Here is a 20085-nt window from a genome sequence, read left to right as displayed (position 1 = left end):
GCTGTTACTTCTACCTGTGGGAGCCTCGTTCATTGGCTACAATTAATGAGAGGCAATAAAACAAAAAGAGCTAGTTAGAGTTAAAGCAGTGTTTTTAGTGCCATGCTGGAAATATAACAGAGTCAGAGAGAGAGTAGTAGCAGTGTGCCAACTGAAAAACCGCTGTAATATTCTCAAGCTACCCCTACGGGCCTTTAAAGTGTGTCTATAGTGTTGTAATCCTGATGTTATTGTACTTTATGGTGGGTCATGTGTAACATGAGGCAGAGTTAGTGTTTGTGGATATTTTTTCTAGCACGGTCGAGTTTTTAAATTGAGGGATAAGCCTGGAATCCAACCAAAACAAAACAGGTGACACTGCATGCTATGTGATATTTGTATTGCCTTATTCTGTGGGTGTGTCTGTGAACATTTGCTTAAACTAAGCACCTGATGTTGTTAGACTAAGAGCTGGTGTGTTCATGCTCGTCTATATTTACATTTGCCCAAAGAGTGCACAGCAGACTGACTTAATGCCTATCCATCTCTGTCTTTGTAATTGACTACCTGAGGGCCTGAGGGAAGTGCTCTCAACTCAGCTCCGACGTACACACACTGTTACACAACCCTGCTGAGTCAGTGTTATGGCCTTTGATTCAATACATTTCACATCCTGCTTTGTCTTTGAGCAAATCTGAGAGGCTCAGCTGTGATGCTCATGCTGGTTTTGGCCTGTATGTCTATATGGTTATAGAATGAATGGGTTATTTTTAGGAACATGGATGCAACCACTGGAGAGGGGAGTCATCCTAGCCTTTATTCCTCTGTTGCCTGTGTACTGTGACATCATGCTGCAAATAGCGGCTGCATATCAATATGTTTTTTGGATTTGTTTGTTCTTGTACTATTTTTTAAGTTTGTCAGAGAAAAGTAGAGGGTTATTTTTTAAAATATATACCCCTATGGTTCTTCAGATGATCCCCAGACTGCTTTATTGGCTCCGCCTACATACATAACACACCAAATGCTTTCATATGAACGGATTTTGAACTTATCGAGTGCAATCGCATAAATATTATTATGTAACAGTTGTTAAACGGTTTTAAATGGTTAATGTAGGCTATACAGTATTCAGCATTCTACTTCTACTCAACTTCTACTGTTTGGAGTCATAGTTGGGATTTTCATTCAGTTATCCATTATATTCTATAATTTTGAGAATGTGTTTGCATGTTTATTGATTAATAGAGCTAAACTGTTTTACTAAGTGCTGTGCTTTTGTCTTCCTAATGCACAAGCTTAATAATCAAAGCCATTCATGTAAATAATGAGATAAATGTGTGGTAAAGGTTTTAAAGGTTAAGGACTTTTGAAGCTATCATCTGCTAACATGGCTTCAAGTTAAATCCTAACACAGTTTGTTTAAGACTCCGTTGCCGTTTAACCCACATCATGTCTGCTATGTAATACAGCATTTAACCAGGCCACCTGACACTTTTTATTACATCTCAATGACTGTAAATGTTTTTGCTCATGCCTGTTAGAAATAGATGGAATTTCATGCCAGTACTCTCCTTGACTGATTCATCTTGAAGGCACATTTGATTGTCTGCTCATTTTAGTTGCAGTTGACACATCTTCACCTCAGCAGCACGGCATTCAAATCTACTGATGCGAGTTAAAGTTGTGGGCTGATGTCAGTGGTGCCATGATGTTGCATTCCTGCGTATTACAATACAAAACAGGGGTTTGTTTAGAGGGTCATCTGTTTGCAGGCTGTTTACTCATGATGTAAAAGCTCTGCTGATGTAGCCTGGAGAAATGCTACATTCTTCCTTTTGAAGGGAGCGCATTCATCCAACGCGGGTTCTCGACTGGAGAATTTTGTCGTCACTGGTCATGATACTCAAAGTGATAAATAAGTTACAGCTTAGAGATTTTGTTGAAATTGATTCCAGCTTGCATAATGATGGCAAGAACAAAGAGGGCCAAAATCAGTTTATTGAGAAATCAAACTTGTTATCACTGATAAATAGGAGGTGCTTGACCACAGAGGAACTGCATATAAGTCCCAAGTGCTACATATTAAAAATCCTGTGATGATACTTTACTCTACTGTAAAATGTGACTTCTGAAACAATAACACTGGTGATTATTATGCCCCAAATCTATACAACAAATAAGAGTAAGACAGATGAATTAATATTATTGTCAAGCAGACTAAGATCTCATCTCACCTAGGGATGGGTATCGAAAACCGGTTCTTGTTGAGAACCGGTTCCCACTGTTTCAATTCCTTGGAATTGTTTGCCATTTTTGCAAACGATTCCCTTATCGATTCCAGTCGCCCTGAATGACGTCACCACGTTGCGGAGCGTCATTTACCTGGCAGGAAACATGGCTGCTCAAACGCTAAAAAGTTTGGTTATACTTTACAAGAACGGATGACAACAGGGCAACTTGCAATACTTGCAAAGTAGATATTTCATTTAAGGGAGGAAACACTACGAATATGCAAAAGCATTTGCTCACAAAACACACAATAACCTTAAATGAATGTCGTGTTTTTAATTTTGGACTCGTGAATCTCAACCCAGCAGCAGCGCTAACGTTTGCACGTCCTCTCCCGTTAATGCGGCAGGTAAATAATCAACTAACAGTGCATATTATGTTAGCGCGATCTGCCTTATTACAAACCTGCCATTACTGTGCATTTAGGTGACCATGATGAGACAGACAGAGTCTGGCTCAGATGCTGGCAGTTCTCGCTGCAGTCTACCGGTAGCGTCTCCTTTCAAGCCAGGATAGACTAATGCTACCGAGCAGGGACTAAGTTTGTGGTCAAAGCCTTGCACCCATTTGCCACAGCAGATGCCCCCGATTTTCGGTAAGTGAATGTGTTTAATTGTAGGCAGGGACATTACTGGATATTCTCGTGTAATTGCTACAGAATAATTTATGTTATACTTTGTTATTGCTACAGGAGAATATTTATTTTATTATTTTACATTTACAATTTTTTTCCCCGGGGTCCCTGTGACACCACATTGAAGAGCCATAGGCTGGATCTCTTAAGATCTCACTGCTGGGTTTGTAAGGCCATGTTACTCCTAAATTTCTATCTTGTTCAAAGAGAAGATATAAAACAAAGTTCTAAGCTAATCGACCTTAGTGTTCTCCTTTTTTAAAAAGAATCGATAAGAGAATCGATAAAGAATCGAATCGTTAAACAGAATCGAAAATGGAATCGGAATCGTGAAAATCTTATCAATACCCATCCCTAATCTCACCTGATGCTTGGACAGTTTGCCAGTCCATCATAGGGATGGAGAAAACTGTAATGCACGTATCTAATCAGTCAATCACTGGTCAGCAATCTAAAGTATTTAGACATGTAGTTATGGTCAAGACAGCCTGCTGAAGTTCAAACTAAGCATCAGAATGTGGAAGATCACAGATACAAGCGGTGGAAATGAGCTTCCTCCAAAGGGTGGATGGTCTCTCCCTTAGAGATAGGGTGAGTAGAGCTGCTGCTCCTCCACATCGAAAGGAGCCAGCTGAGGTAGTTTGTGGCATCTGACAAGGATGCCTCCTGGGTGAGGTGTTCTGGACATGTCCCACCGGGAGGAGGCCCTGGGGCAATCCCAGGACACGCTGGAGAGATTATATCTCTCGGCTGACCTGGGAATGCCTTGATGTTCCCCCGGATAAGCTAGAGGAGGTGGCTGGGGAGAGGGAGGTCTGGGCTTCTCTGCTTAGGCTGCTGCCCCGGCGACCCGGCCCCGGAAGAAGAAGAATGGATGCATGGATGGATGGATGAAGCACTGTGAGATAAGAGCACTAACAACTACACCACTGCACCAGTAATATTATGTTCTCTGAGAATTTCTCATCCTTGATATTAAAGACGTAAATCAGTTTTTGTAGTTGGTTGGAAGTCCTGTCAGTGCTGTTTTATTCCTACAAAAAGAACTTTTGTAGCTGAATAATATGCTACCTTTCATTTATGCATCAAAGTTCGAGTACCTCATGCTTCTTTGCTGCTCATGATAACAGTGCTTTCTTTTTTTAATCTGCAGGTAAATACAGCCCTTGCACAACAACAGAGGTGAGTAACTGCACTCTAATACTGCTGTTGTTACTTTTATTTCATCATCACACACTTGCACATGTTTTGTATGTGGATGGATTTACTTGTTTATAGAGTAGCAGGTGAATAGAATTTGGTATCTATTTTTTTATTTGGTATTTATATATGTTGTGGAATCCACTTGCTGAGTGGAAATAAATGATAAATAAATTAAATTTCAAACGTGTTTTAAATGAGCGTACTCACACAAAGTGATTACTTGGGGTGGAGTTAGTTTGTGAATATTGTTTGCAGTTGATTAAATCTGAGACTTGAGCAAATGCAGATTTTCTGGAACACAACCAATCATTCAATTAGCGAGTTACTTATGAAGAGAAATATGTGGCTGTACGTACAAATAATGGCTTCTTGTCCACAATAATGACATGATTATCTTTTTAAATATTTACTCTTTGTGAATGGTTTCATTAGCTACTTACAGTAAGCTAGCAGTCAGTCACAACAACAGAGATATCATTCAGATTACAGTGCGGACACCCTGTAGGATTATTTCAAGTGTCAGATAGTGCTATGGTTGAAACTGTCGTAAGCCCTGGGTGTGTGTTAATCCTAATGTTTGCACTGCCACTGCTCTGGCTCCCCTGTCTCTAAAACTAATACATTTAACAAATGAAACAAGTTCAAAATGTGCTTTCATTTTCTCAGTAAGGAATTGATTTCACTTTAGGCTTTACAAAGACCTGAACAGTCCAACAAAACAAATACCAGACTGTCTCCAGTCTGAGGTATTTACACATTTTTTGCATGTTCAGCAGGGAAATTGTGGTTAGTGTCCTGATGTCATGACAACCGCTGACAGCTGGGCATTTTTTGATACAGGAATGAGATGTGCTTTTTAATACCTTGAAGTAATTTCAGATTTACAAAACTATTTAAATTTTGAGAAGAATTCATACGGAAAAAAACGCACTGCAAAAAAAATGGAGTCGACATCATGCTATGATGAGCCGGTCCTGATAGAAAAAGGATGAAACTAAGATTCTGGGTTTATCCACTTGTCACGAGCAGGGAGAGTTTCATGGTTTGTTGTTAGTTTATGAGAAATTAAGGAGAAAACTTCTGTGTTTCATTTGCATTTAATATCTCTGCTTCTAGGTATGTGACTGCAGAATTATTAAGGGTGGTCAAATCATCTTGTTCATTGTTAAAAAATTTATATAAACTTGTGAGGCCCAGTAACGCCATAAGCCCTGAAGGACAACTAAAGACTAAAGTAGATAGAAGAGCAGTGCTCTGTCCTAGAGAGAGAAATCAGATCATTATTGGTCTACCTTAGGGTGCAAACCACAGGTAACACTGAAAAAATAGTAGCCAGGTGGTGAAAACATAAACTAGGGTGTTGATCTTGGCCAGTGATGTTCTCTCCAAGTGTCCTTGTAGCTGATGATGAGACCTCAGCTCGAGGTATCAGGATGAACTCTTAATCGTATAGGTCCTTACTTTCTGTTCTTACTTTCTGTCAGTTGTTGAAAAGGCGTGCTGGACATGACATCACAGTACAGATGGATAATGAGCCTTGATCGCTGGTATTAAGAAGCAAAGTAATGAATTATGAACCAAGCGAACAGTTATCATCAGCTCTGATGTGGAGGAAAAACTGAACATTCCTCTAAATTAACCTTCAAGCAAAAGAAACTGTAGTATTTCTTTAAACTTTAAAGTAAACTTTGTCGTATTTCTGTAAGGGATTACTCGACAAATGTACCATTACATAAATCTAGGTTTATTACAATGAAATAAAGAAACAAAAGCTAAAATAGCTTGATTTTTAGTCGCTATAGGTAAAGCTTGTGTAGCCTCACTGCTGCCTCACAAACTCCTGTAATTTTCCAAACTCTGGGGTCTGTGTACAGTTTTTTGTTCTAAATCTGCAGCCGTTAATCCAAAGCCAGGGGTTATTTTCTCAGGAACTGAAAATCTCCTGAAGATCGACAGGACATTTTACAGAACTGTTTTCACAGGCTGAGCAAGACTTACCGTGATGAGTCTTCCAAAGCTGATATGTAAACTGACCGTTTGAAACACAGAGCGGCTGTAGCAGTTGTTCTGTTTTGGTTACTTTTACAGTTCATGCCAACAGCAGTTTGACTGTCAAATATGCACACATGATAAATACCCACAAACAATTGCATGTATATATATCATTCCCACTTCACTTAATGTACATGTAAAAAAAATATCTCTGTGACATGTCTTCTAGTGTATCATACTACATGAAGTCAAATTTGTACACAGTAAAAATTACTATTATAGTATTTTATTGATTCTGCATTTTTAGCAGTTTGGGGTTTTTATTACTTTATTTTTCTTACTTACTTTTTTATTTTATTATTTTCTAATATATCACTAATTCTCTTTTCCTTTCCTTTCCTTGTGCTGCTGTAATAAATTGAATATGGGATTAATAAAGTCTGTATCTACTGTATGTCTGTCTATTCTACCAACCTATTTCCTCTTTCGGCTGCAGAGTTCCCAGCTGGCTACTCTGATTGACTAGTTAAAATGTCACCCAGCAAGGCCTCCTCCTTTGATGAGCACTCTGGGAGAATGTTCACCCTTAATTAAATGTCTTTGTAAAACTGACAGTGTGCACTCTCACTGCACTATTATCAGCTGCTCTTAATGATCGTGATAATAGCTTCTGGAAATGTCTTACAGTACGGAGGGGTTGGCGTCTCTGCTATTTATTTTTAGGAACTGTTTTGTCACTGCAGTTACCACACTTTTTCTTCCCAGTTTATTAGAGATAGCGCGCAGTAGTTTTCAAGGCGTTGAGGACTTGGATTGCCGTGTAATAGAGCTGCAATAACAGATGGACCGTCAGCAAATAACCCGAGCACATACACATGCAGTCCGCTGTAGAAGCAGTGAATGGGAAACTGTATAGACAAATCCCCGCTAAGCAGCTTTGCACCACAAATGAGTTCTCACAATGCAGTGTGTGGCAGAATGGATCAGAAAGCTACTGCAAGTTGGTGGAGCTGCTTGATGCTTGACAGGACTGAAGGCGTTCTGCTATAGCATGCAGTGTCCAATTAGCCCAGAGCTAGCTGAACAAGAGCATATGTGTGATGGGCATTATCTGCACATGGCTTCAAACAGTAGGAACTCTTGCAAATGATCTGGCTGTGAATGTCAGATGATTTGCTTCTCTTCATAGCCAGTGAACTGGATTCACCGACACGGCATAAGGCAGCCTAACGCTATTTGCCTGATAATCAGAATAGATGAGTTCACTGAAAATGGATAATTTTTTGTTTTGGAGTTGCAGATATTTTGACATAAATATGATGATTATGTGCGCCAGCTTTAGCAAAAAGGCTGTTGTTGACCCCTCAGTAGAGCATCCTAGTCCTGTGACTCTGTGTAACCTCAGGCATTTGTGGATTATGCTTCATCACATTCCCCTCTGCCAAAGTTTAACCGTGCATACCTTGTGCTCTTTCAAGTCCTGAGCTTTAACGCCATGAAAGGGATTAGAGTTTAACATCACATCCAGTGTTCAATGTAAACAGAAAATTCAGTCAGATGTTATGTGTCTTTTCTCTGCGAGTTTAATGTTCATTTGCATTTACTCTCCCATTAAGGCTTGTGCTGCCATGAAAGAAGAGAAACAGACAGTATAAAAGTAGAGGCAAACTACTAAGGGGGAAAGAATGTTGTGTGGTTCAAAGGTTTTCTCTGTTCTATATGTGAACTCACTGGGTTCCACATCTCCAAGAAAACCAAGGTAATTGTTCCCAGTCATATGATAGTCAGAGCCCAGAGCAGCGTGGCCAGGAAACTGGATAAAAATTATGCCTAAGAGGAAAAAGCCTATGCTTCGACTTATGACGTTTTGTCATCTGCACTATTTCTTATTACTCAACTTTTATGTAATCATGTGAATTTCACTGAATTCACTTGTTTTAAAATAGGTTCGATGTAGAGAACTGCACTGACATATATTATTATTATTATGTTGGTCAGTATCAGAAGCAAAAAAAAGTTCAGATTTCTGTTGTCAGACTTTGCAGGTGTGGCAGACATGCTGCTGTGGTACAGCTTGGACATGCCACCTACAAACTAACAGTTTTAGTTTTCATCTGATTTCAGCCATGCCAATATATAATGTGTTTTACACATTATATATTTTGTGTTACTTTTTTGAAGTAATCTAGTTTGTTACTTAATTACTCACTGGAGAAAGTAATTTCTTACACTTTGCATCACGTTACTTTTGTGTTTGAATTACCTGAAACAAATTGTTAGTTAACAATATAAACCTTAAACTTCAGTTCCACATGCCAACACAAATCCTTATCCTGATGAGGACACATATATGATCTTTTGCTTTTAAATTTCTGTAATACGTAGATAAAGGTGAAAACAAGCCCAAGGAGACTGAAGTGATCGCCACTGCCACTGCTTTTGTTACCTGCTGAATTTGAGTGATGGCTGCTGCTTAAGTGTCTTACTCAGCTTAATAACAAGCTAGCTTTTTAAAAATCTATTTGCTAAGTGTGCAAATAACTGAAGAATGAATGTAGTACAGTAGTTACATTAGTCTGTTACTGAAAAATGTAAGGTGACCCGCAAGTGGTCTGAAAAGAAATAGAGGGATGTAACATCATTCAGTGAACCACTCATATTAAAACTGAAATACTCGATGACTATTGAAAAAGTTGCCATGGTCTGGCATGTTGATTTCCCTCGTATAATGAAGTATTACTATTTGGTTTCCCTCTGACCTTTTAAAACTAATATTAATAAAATAGATTAGACACATATTTTTCTTTCTGACAGCAGAAAGGATATTCCACTCAGCCCCGACTCTATGTCACTAGCATGTCACTGGCATGTTGATGTTAGCAAGTTGCTCAAAATGTAGCCATTAAGAAAGGCGTTGTTGGCATCAAAATCATGATAAGTATATTTTTTTCCAAAGAACGAGTAAAACATGTAAGCTTTAACATTTGATGTGCTATCTTAAGGCTTTTTAGGTGACACAGTTCCCTAACTTAGAAGGAAAACAGGACACTACAGCACAAAGCACCTGTTATCTTTGCATTTTGTGCTGTTCAGCAATTGTAATAATTCAGCAGCCAATAATAAAGGTAAACTCCTAAGAAAAAAACCCAAAATAAAGACACTCTCTTTTCCCCAACTTAAATATACAGTCTTCACTTGTGAAGTAGAAGTTGGTGCACATTGTGCATAGCATAACTTTATGAGGGAGTGATTAATGAGAGAAATGTTCGATTAGAAAATGAAATAGTGGAGCCTATAGGAGATATGCCAGTAGGATGGGTAGAAGCCTCAGCTGAGGCTGTAGCTAATGTGAGCTAGCCCTGAGATCAGCTGGTGTGACTGTGACTTCCTGGCCTGGAACTAATGCTATACTTGATTTCAGTCATGACGATTATAACCAAAAGGAGACTGTTGTCTTTATTTGCAGTTATTTATTATTGAATGGTTTAGGTCTTTTTTGAAATGTTGTTGCTATTTCGCACTCATATGTGGGCCCTATGTTTGAAACCCTTGCCCTAAGAACACCATACCAGGCAAACCCACGATGGCTTTGTAAAATAAAATGACACCAGGTGGACTGTCACTGATCCTAAATTCCACCTGTCGTTGTCAAAAAGGTATATGAAATAAGCTTTTATGGTATAATTCCTAACACAATATTCTGAAAACACTGAAATCGACCGTAGTGCTAGTAATTAGTTTTTAAAAATAAAGGATTCCCAGTTCTTGTTTCCTGTTTACTGCCACAGACATGACCTAATTTCTCTGCTCCCTCTAATTAAGACATGTAAGTATTTAAAATCCCCACATTGTTCCTACAATCCTCCAAATTTCAAAGGCTATGGCCCTTTGCTGAGTGCTTTTGCATATTAGAGAGCAGAGCTCGCACATTTCAGCCGTTGTTCAATTTGTAAAGCTGGAACTGGTGTTTGGCCACCCAAAGCCAAATATCTCAAGCTAGTGTGAGTCACTGTCTCTTACAGCTGGTATTCATTGCCACATTCATAGGCATTGTTACCGCCAGCCTCCTCTCCATCTGTGGTCCTTCCTAGCCTTCCTCAGTCAGACACTGTTGTCTTGAGTTTGTTTTTACCTGAACTGGTTATTCACACATACATGTCTAACTAAATTTGCTACATATTAATAAAATGGATTGAATTGTGTGTATTAATATATGGTGCTGAAAATATTAATTGGCTAAGTGGACTGTTAGTTAACTTTATTTGATCTCCAGATAGGAGATGTATGTTAACAAAAAGGAGTCATATTTCTAACAGAGACACAGATCATAGAAATGTAAGCAACTTTAACAAGTTAAGCTGTGATATACTGGACTCCAGACTGCAGGAAACTTTATGTTAAAACAGTGAAGAAGTGGCAGCAGAAACCTGGTCATATTCACAGACATACATCAATAATGTACTTAATTAGGACAGAGGCTAAATGTTTCATGATCCATGTAAATATAAGGGTCTGTGCTCACATCATATCCTGCTAGATGTTTGGTGCTTGTATCTGAGGTCAGGTTCTATACAAAGCTGTAGTATTACTCCCCCTGCTTCCTCCTTTCCATCTCATCATTCCGCTTGGTCGCCCGAAAGCCTGGGAACCATTCAGGGAGACTTTAAAGAAGAATGGAGACATGTTTGCTTTAGCCTCACAGTCACAGGGACAGCTCAGGTTTGTCCATTAGTCGCAATTTGTAGTTTATTATTTGTCAAGAACGTGTTAGTCTCCTTTACCTTAAACGATGAGCTCATTTTGAAAGTTTTGTTTTTCAAGTTGCAATTCAAAGAAAAGTTCGAGAGAAATTACATAAATTTACAAACATATTATTTTTAATAAAGAGACGCTAGGATTGTAAAATACTGGAATATCTGTTTGCTCTGTAATGCCAATTTTATGCCAAGGATTATTTAGATTATTTGTCATAATTCTCTGTAACCAAACTTCATTGCCTGGTTTTCTTACAGCCTATAAAGATGAGCCTTTTGTTCTTTAGATGAGCACCATTCTGGTCCTGATGCTGGTTTAAACTAAACACCCACTCCAGCAAAATACAGAATAATATATCTCAATGTGAGTCCCTCGATGCTCTTAATCTTTGCTGTGAAGAAAAAAGTGTGATTGAATCCGCTGTAGTCCGTCTTGTTCCATTTAATCTCATTTCACAGATCAAATGCTGTTTCAGACCTTGACTGAATACTTTAAGGCGTGGCTTTTTATGATGGAGGAGGAGGAGATAAGAAACAGGAGCCTAAAAATCCACAAACTGAACACGTACTGTTAAAACATTATTGAGTAAAACATACTGTGGGGTGAACTATGCATTGATAATTGGTTAAATCGGGGTGTGGGGTGTGTTCATCCTGGGTTGAATATGTCTCATCTGTCAGTGGGTGTGGGCCCAGGTGGAGCTGAGACAAAGAGGTCGCATTCATTTCCCCCTGAGAAAACTCAGCCATTACCCACTGATTGGGGAGGGGGGGGGGGATGTCTCATATGACTCCTCCTTCCATGAGCAATCATTGATTTGCCCTTGATCTTCATGTCTACACACACACACTTGATCCTTGTGCCTGACCTTTCTACTGCCCCCTTTGACCTCTCAACATATCATTTCCTGTTTTTTTTATCTGTTTTTTTCCTCTTTTCCTGTCTCCTGATATTTGACCTCCCCTTATTCCCTCTGATTTCATCCCATGTCTTTCTTACTGTCTTTTCTCTCAGTGTTTTGCTTTGGTTTTTGCCTCTCTCAGTCTTGTCTAAGTGCTCAGGGCTGCAGAATAATCCTCTCTGTGATTTCTCACTCTTTTATCTTGGCTTTGGCAATGTCTGCTTTATCCACCATGACTCCCCAATTCCAGGAAAACTCAAGCGCACCATCTCCTGACCTACATGCATCAGCCTGAGAAAAAGAAAATAATATATGATTTTTTAAAGTAATTTTCTCTGATTTTTTTAAGCTTTTGCTGCTGTTGCCACTGTTGGTCTGACAAAAGCTATCCACCTAGTAAGATTTTTTGTTTAATTTTGTTTAAACACTCTAATGTTTATCCTTTTTGTCAAGTGTGCATTATTGTTGAATGAGGTAAGGTCACAACAGGCTGATTCTTGCTAAACCTGTTAAATATTAATGTGTGTTTATTGCTTGTGTTTACAACCCAAACATGTGATGAAGCCACAGAAAGTAGTATAGTGTCTTAAAAGTGTTTTGATTGGTTTGCATACAGCTGCATAAAGGTTATTGCTCTCTCATTCACAGAAATGTTCACGTAAATGACCAGCTGAAACTGCTCGAATCATTAATTTTACACTAATATACAATTATTGTACATAAAAGGTGTGACTCTTTATGAAAAAAGACAATTTATTGTTCTTGCTGACGTGGAGTATTTTACAGTCATTTCCAGCCAATAGAGATGGCTGTTTAAAGGAGATGAAGCCACTTTATGCTACACACACAAGACATGGTAAGAGGCAAGCCAGCAGCTAGTTACAGTCTTAGTGACTGATCATATATCATCTGCCTGACAAACATGAGGATACTGCAGGTTTAAATGGGAGGAGCTTAAAAAGTAGCCACACCCTAAATAAAGCCTGCTTTACTGTGTCTTTTTCTTTACATGGGACCAGACTGGGACCTGACTGTATGCATATGATATTGATTGTGCATATGATCTTCATGAGGGAGTGTTTGTGTGGTGACAGAGGAAGCTGTCTCTGCAAAGAGCCGTGCAGTCAACACATCACATGTGTTCCGCTCAGGCCTGATACACTAGAGGGGATCATGTTGAATAACAAAGGGACAAATCTATATTTGTTTTTATTATGTGACAAATAGTTAACAGTTATAAAGAGTAAATGTATAATAAAGAGTATCATTTTTATTATGATCTTTATTATCAGATACAACATATTTATAGATGAATTTTATTTTAAATGATCGAGGCATGTTAGATGTACAAATGTTACATTTTATTTATTAATGAAAACAGATGATTCTAATAAACATATAGACATGAGTTAGTAATAGCATATAAACTAGTTGTTTTTGTCTTGCAGGTGATCGAGTCTCTAGGGATCATGATTTACAAGGCTCTGGACTACGGGCTGAAGGAGAATGAGGAAAGGGAGCTGAGTCCTCCTCTGGAGCAGCTCATTGATCTCATGACTAACATGGCTGAGGCTGAGAGGGAAGCATGCCTTGACGAAGGCTACGAGGCCACAGAGGAAGAGGACGAGGTGGAGGACTCTGATAACGTCTCTGGCATTCGTGGCTACAGAGATATTTTCAATGTAAGCAGCTGGTGGACGCTAATATGTATGTTCAGCCACTGATGGCTGGTGGTTAAAAAGGATACTGCCAAGAGATAAAGTAATTTTAGTTAATAAGTGTTAAGTATGTAAAAGTAATCCCCTCAAAAGCAGAGGCTTCCAGCTGCTCTGCATACTGATATACTAACAGTTTCTCTGAGCAGATACCTACTCCTCAAAGGTCATCTCTGCAAGGCACCAAACGGCTAAGAAACACAGGCACACAAGCACTATGTACAGACGTTGGCCAATTAAGAGAAAGCTGTCTTAAAGTGGGCTGATACTGTAAAAGACATGAGCTAAAACAGCTTTTTTAAATAGTGGACAAAGTGGTCACCCATGAAAACATTAATCCTATAGGGCAGAATGGAGGTGCAGTAGTTAGTGTTGGGTAAGAGCTAGAGGGTCCACCAATCAGCTGTTATTGTTATTGTATCTTTATTTCACACATACACAGTAAAAAACGACATATACAAGTACACATACTTGCATTTACATGTACAAATATGAATATATATGTAAATACACACACGTATGTGCTCAGACAAAACAAAAAAAATAAAATACTAGGGGTGCAACGATACACAAAATTCACGGTTCGGTTCGATACTTTGGTGTCACGGTTCGATATTTTTCGATACAAAAAAATGTTCATTGCTTTTTAATTTGTCATTTATTAAAATTATGAATATATATTTTAACTCAAAAGTACAGTTTTTAAATTTAATGTTGCTGAAACAACAAAGTAATAAAATAATAAATCTATCTGATCGAGAAATCACTCATCTTTGGAAAAGAGAGTTTATTACAGAGAAATGGCTCTTTCCAAAATAAAAGCTATACTATACGCTTCTTCTGGGCTATATTCTCAGCAGCATATTAAACATATCAGGTCCCCATAAGGAGAATCATGTGCTAACAGCTGTCTAAATGACTCGGGTAAAGTTTGTAGCATGCATGCTTGTTGTTTTTGTCTGTTTCCACTTGTCTTTGCACTAGGATGATGTCGGCGTAAATGTGCAGTCATATTCGTTGTGTTCCCACTAGTGTAAAATAGTCACGTGCATTTTCTTATTAGTAACTGTAACGGCGTTGTAACGATAGGAATAGTAATTAGTTAGATTACTCGTTACTGAAAAAAGTAACGTCGTTATTCCCATCACTGTCAGTCACATATAAAATATTTTTTGATCAAGGATTCCTGCAACAGCTGGGAGAAAACAGAATTTAATGATTCCAGTAATGGAAGACGTAGGCGATGTAATTCCTACTTAGAGCAGGTAATCACTCGTTTGCAAGTGAAAATCCATAATTCCAAATCTAAGGAAAGTGAAATAAAATAGTAATCTCTCCAAACAGACATGAGTGGTGTAAGTGTTTGGAACTATACACACATATAAAACATTTTCTCTACTATGTGTGAAGCTAAAACGGTTCTCCAGTTCTTGAGGAAAACATCATCTACCAAGGTATTCCAGGAACAGATGCAAACAAAGAGGGCAAGTGTTTAGGAAAAATTAAACTATTAAATATTCAACATATTAAACTCAGCAGTGAAAGCAGAGCTCAGAACCACAGTGCACTCGGGCTGCCAGGCTCATCTTTGCTGGGAGGCATGCATCTCTGTTGTCCAATGGAGCAGAGTCACTGTGTCAGTCCTCGCATGCCTGTGCACTGTTTACGTAATAACTATGTACCCAGTCACACACACAAGTGCACACATGCACACCAACACTGCTCTCCAAGGAGATGCATGGGAGCGGTGTGGCAGTCTGGCCTGTGGCTTTCTAGCTGTCAGTTTGAATTGTTTTCCCCCTGAGACCATTCACCCCCTGTGCTCCTTGGTTTACCTTTTGTCCTACTGTACTAACCCCCGATGACACTATTTTAGATTAGAGCCATATTTATCCACTCAATGGAACTGTTTTGATTTTGTATTTAAAAAATATGAATTTTATGTACACTTAACTGAACCCATTATTTTCTGTTACTCCCACACTTATTGGCAGGTTAAAGTTTCTAAAATGAGACAGTTGTCTGGTGTTTTCCATGTTTAGTGAAATTTTTGCAGTCTGGACAAACGGATGCCAAGAGCATGCAGAGCGTTGGCCAAAGGTACCTTCTGTTCCTCTGAGAGAAACAAGGGCATATTTTGTCATCGCTGTGTGTGTGTTTGTGGAGCAGCAGTGTGGCTGACCTCAGGCAGAGCTGTCTTGTGAATTGTGTTCATCAGTCAATAACAGCTGTTTACAAGTGTCTTTTGGTTGGTATTTTGCTTTTATATAATGCCACTGAGATCCATTAGCTAAGTGCTAGCTTGATACGACTATCTATTCTTCATTTAAAGCCTAAACGCATGCTGTTGTTGTAGCCATGAAACCAGCAATCAAAATAGTCAGATTAATTATTGTCATTGTCATGCCAGCTTTTGTTAGATTGCTATACTTTCAATTATCTGATCTAATACAATGCTTTGCAAAATAATAGCTTGTTATTGTCTTAGCACAAAATCAATCAATTAATAAAGTCCTAAATGACCTGAAAACCTGATCAGGCTGTCAAATAAACAAACAAATCACAAAGAAAATCTTGAAACTTAATGAAGTGAATGTAAGAGCGTGAAATTTAGAAATGAATTGTGTGTCACCGTAAATGTATTGTTGATTGTTGTTTTTGATTTTCTTTCAGTGCAGCTGTGTGAAGTGTGAACTGAAAATCCTTTTGCTTCCTCTGTTTTAGCTGTGCACAGCTCATCTACCCAGTGTGTCAGATGCACCCAGTCATTACCAGGCAGTGTGCCGAGCCCTATACACAGAAACCAGAGAGCTGCGCACTTTCTTGGAGAAGATCAAGAGTGCCAAAGAGGTAGGGTCCTATGATAAAACAGATCAGGCATAACATTATGGCTATCTGCCTAATATTGTGTGAGTCCTTTTGCTGTCAAAACAGCCCTGACCCATCGAGTTTTGCTGTGGTATCTTCACCAAGATGTTAGCAACAGATTCTTTAACTCCTGCAAGTTGCAAGGTGGGACGTGTTTGTCCAGCACATCCCACACATGCTCAATTGGATTGAGATTTTGGAATTTGGAGGCCAAGATTTCAAATATCTCAACATCTCAAACGTGTGGCTGTGTTCCTCAAACCATTTCTGAACCATTACTGCTTTGTGTTACACATTATCCTGCTGAGAGAGGCCACAGCCATAAGGGAGTATTGTTTCCATTAAACAGTGTACATGGTCTGTAACGATGCTTAGGTAGGTGGTACGTGTAAAAGTACCATCCACATGGACCCAGAAGAAACACTGCCCAAAGCATCACACTGCCTCTGCCAGCTTCCTTTCTTCCCATTGGTGCCAGGTGTTCCTCAGGTTAGCCACAGCCATGCACCCGGCCAGCCATGTGATGCAAAAGAAAACGTGATTCATCAGACCAAACCACCTTCTTTGATTGCTCCATGGTCCAGTTCTGATGCTCTCGCGCCCATTGTTGATGCTTTTGCTGGTGTACAGGGGTCAGCATGGGCACCCTGGCTGTTCTGCAGCTATGTAGCCTCATCTGTTACAGCCTAATTTGATGATGGACTGGCTCACAGATTTCTTCATGCTCGGAAGCTAGCTGTCTGCCTAAGATGACTGATGTCATGACAAATTGTGCTGTGTCCAAATTAAACAAGAATTTTGGTCAGCCAAAAGTCAGAAAGGCAATAAAAGACAAAACGGAGGAAAATCTGCATAACTTAAATTTTTAATGATGGATAATAACGTTATGACTCACAGCTAATTATTTAGCTGACCACTTGGCTAGCCCTGAGAACAACTAACTAACTATTGACAGAGAAGACAATTTTTATGTAATAACCATAAATCTTATCTTAAGTATCAACGATTCTTATAAACCACCTGAATGGTTTTTAGTTATATCACCATCACTAGGCTGGACTGTAGCTTACAATACACATGAATGTGACTCACAAAGACATGAAGACAGTATGTGTGTGAAAGCCCTGTTTACTGTGTGACAGCGCAGAAGGCAGTCAGCTGATGCAGAAAGGCATCCGTGGGAATGGCTGGGGAAAGAGCGAATGAATTAATATACATGCGTGCTCAACCTACATTACTCATACTGTGATATAACCACAAATGATTCTGACTCACAGCTTTAAAAATGAAGATTTTATTGTCTTCATTTTATGGGCCGCTCATTAATTCTAATATACATGAATACATGGAATAGAATGAGAACAGAAATAAACTACTGATTTCCTTATACAAGAACAAGCTATGAGGTTACAAAGTAGAAACACATTTATGGTGACGGTGATGATTAAGAGCAAAACACTTGCAGTAGCAATTTTGATATAAACTGGTAAGGCAAGGGTGCTGTGTGCGGGTGACATGCCATGTACTGACACCCTCCCAGCTGACAGGTTGAAGTGAGCCACCATGAAAAAAATAGTGACATGTTTGTCGTGCATGTCAGACATAGATAACTAAATCTGCAGACATGCTGACTCTCAGTCTTCCAAGAGCGCTGAGTTCAGGTTCTCATAGCTAGCCTTCAGCCTGGCATGATCATGAAAACAGTGCTATTGTAGTGGCTGGATGGTTTGCACCATAATATTTTAACAAGTTGTTCTCATACCACCGAAGATTAATTCTCTCCACAGCATTTTGTTGGTGTAATGCCTGTTGTAGGCAGGGATCCTGGCAGGTGATTTCTAATAATGTTCCCTAGAGATCGATGATTAGCAGGTTTGCACAGACACAATGCAGATCTTTCTAAATCTTTCTAAAGAAAAGTCTTCGAGAGCAAATGTAATGCCAGTTGACAACATGATTCTTTTACCAAAGATGTCTTATTGACTCATTTTTTTTATTTCAAGTCATGTCTCGTTGCTCTGTTTTTATTTTATTTTTCTACCCAACCATTAAGATCACAGGCAGGAGTCACTGTGGACTTTGTTTTCCTTGGGAGTATTTTGGAGCTCAGCTGTGGGTTGGAACAGTTTCCTTAAGGAGCTGTGTGCATGTGTTTGTACGTCTCACCTCAGGGTTCCTTCCTGCTATGCACTACTGCTGCTGCCCTTTCACTGCGTGTAATGCATCTGAATGAATACAGGGGAGGATTAGGTCAGTTACGCAACTCTGAGGAAAGGAGAGTTTTATTGCAGAGTGGAACAGGCTAAGACAGAAACTTAAATTTGAGGAAAGTTGGGGGTTGCAGTAATTGTAAACTGAAGTCGTTACCATCGCTGTGTTTGTCATTTGTTAAAACTCAATAGCATACAGACGTATTTCTTGTAGTCAGTTTTTTTTACGTGCCAAAAGAACTAGAGTCCATTGTATAGCTTTGCGATGGTTCTTGTACCACATAAAATGTTGTACCATTTACTCTAACCCTAACCCTAACCCTAACCCCTAACTCATGTGTGGAACCTATAATGCTAATGCTAATGAATGAGCTTTCCATCAGCCTCAGCTCTACTTTTTGTTTTGTGCTAATTAACAAGTTTAGTAATGCTAACACATATTTAAAATAGTTAAAACTAAGAATAATATACCTGTTAAACATCACCTTAGCATTGTCATTGTGACCACCTATGCCATTCTTCTCATGCAATGTCAAAAGACCTTAGCATGCTAAAGTGCTAAAGCAAGATGGTAAACATAACATGCTAAACATCAAAATGTCACCATAAATAAATTAAAAAAGTTAACATGGTAAACAGATTTTATTAACAGTTATTTACCATAAGTAAGATTAACAATTCCAGTAGCAGTTATATTTTCAAACCCCATATATATGTGAGAGGCACTAGCAAGTGAAAATCTGCGAGCCACTTCAAGGTACACTCCTGTCTAATACCCATTATACTGTTTTTTGCTAAGACATTCCTTACTAGCAGTGTTGCCAACTTAGCGACTTTGTCGCTATATTTAGCGAGTTTTCAGACCCCCTTAGCGACTTTTTTTCCTAAAAAGCGACTAGCGACAAATCTGGCGACTTCTTCTGGTGTTATTGGAGCCTTATTTATGACTTTTTGACGTGAAAACGCGTATCGCTCTTACTCTCAATAAGCAGCAGGTGCTGCCATGGGCACCTTGCCCATGCCAAAGCACTCACAGGCAGAGGATAGTCCTCCCCCAGCTGCTATCAGGGCAGGAGACATTCAAACCTATGCGTCCAAACTGCAAATGAATCGCGCAGGAACGAACAGTAAAAGAACTGACTGTAATGTGGTCAGTTCTTTTACTGTTGAGTTGTTTTGTGGACCACAAGGTTTTAAAATACTTATAAACACACACACACACAAAGTAACTCCACCAGAGTGCCTATTTCGGGTCACTTTTGCCGGTCCAAGCCCGGATAAAGGAGCAGGGTTGGAATTGTGACATTAAAAAACAATAACTACTAAAAGATATAAATTATAAATGGATGTAAGACGTTTTTTACTGACTTTATCTCTCTTTCACGATGTTATTTCTCTCTCCAACAGCGTAGGTTGCAATTACATTAGCATGACCAATTATGCAAATTAGGCGATGATGTCATTTAGTGACTTCTAGCGACTGTTAGGACAGCCAATAGCGATTTTCCTTACTGAGGAGTTGGCAACACTGCTTAC

At 39.1% G+C, this 20085-nt stretch overlaps 1 protein-coding gene across 1 annotated transcript in view; it reads left to right on the top strand.

The window, feature by feature from the left end:
- LOC102304552 (protein spire homolog 1) overlaps nucleotides 1-20085 on the top strand; it is a gene marked incomplete at its 5' end in the record, with an annotated part of 37875 nt that overhangs the window by 1183 nt on the left and 16607 nt on the right. Inside the window, 3 exon segments of the mRNA XM_005924235.3 lie at nucleotides 4059-4087; nucleotides 13205-13438; nucleotides 16196-16321. Of these exon segments, the coding sequence (XP_005924297.1) occupies nucleotides 4059-4087; nucleotides 13205-13438; nucleotides 16196-16321 (389 nt within the window).

This window comes from Haplochromis burtoni, unplaced genomic scaffold (assembly GCF_018398535.1).
Source record: "Haplochromis burtoni strain Fernald_Lab_line unplaced genomic scaffold, NCSU_Asbu1 Contig_76, whole genome shotgun sequence".
NCBI lineage: Eukaryota > Metazoa > Chordata > Actinopteri > Cichliformes > Cichlidae > Haplochromis > Haplochromis burtoni.
This window is presented reverse-complemented; position numbering and strand designations above follow the sequence as displayed.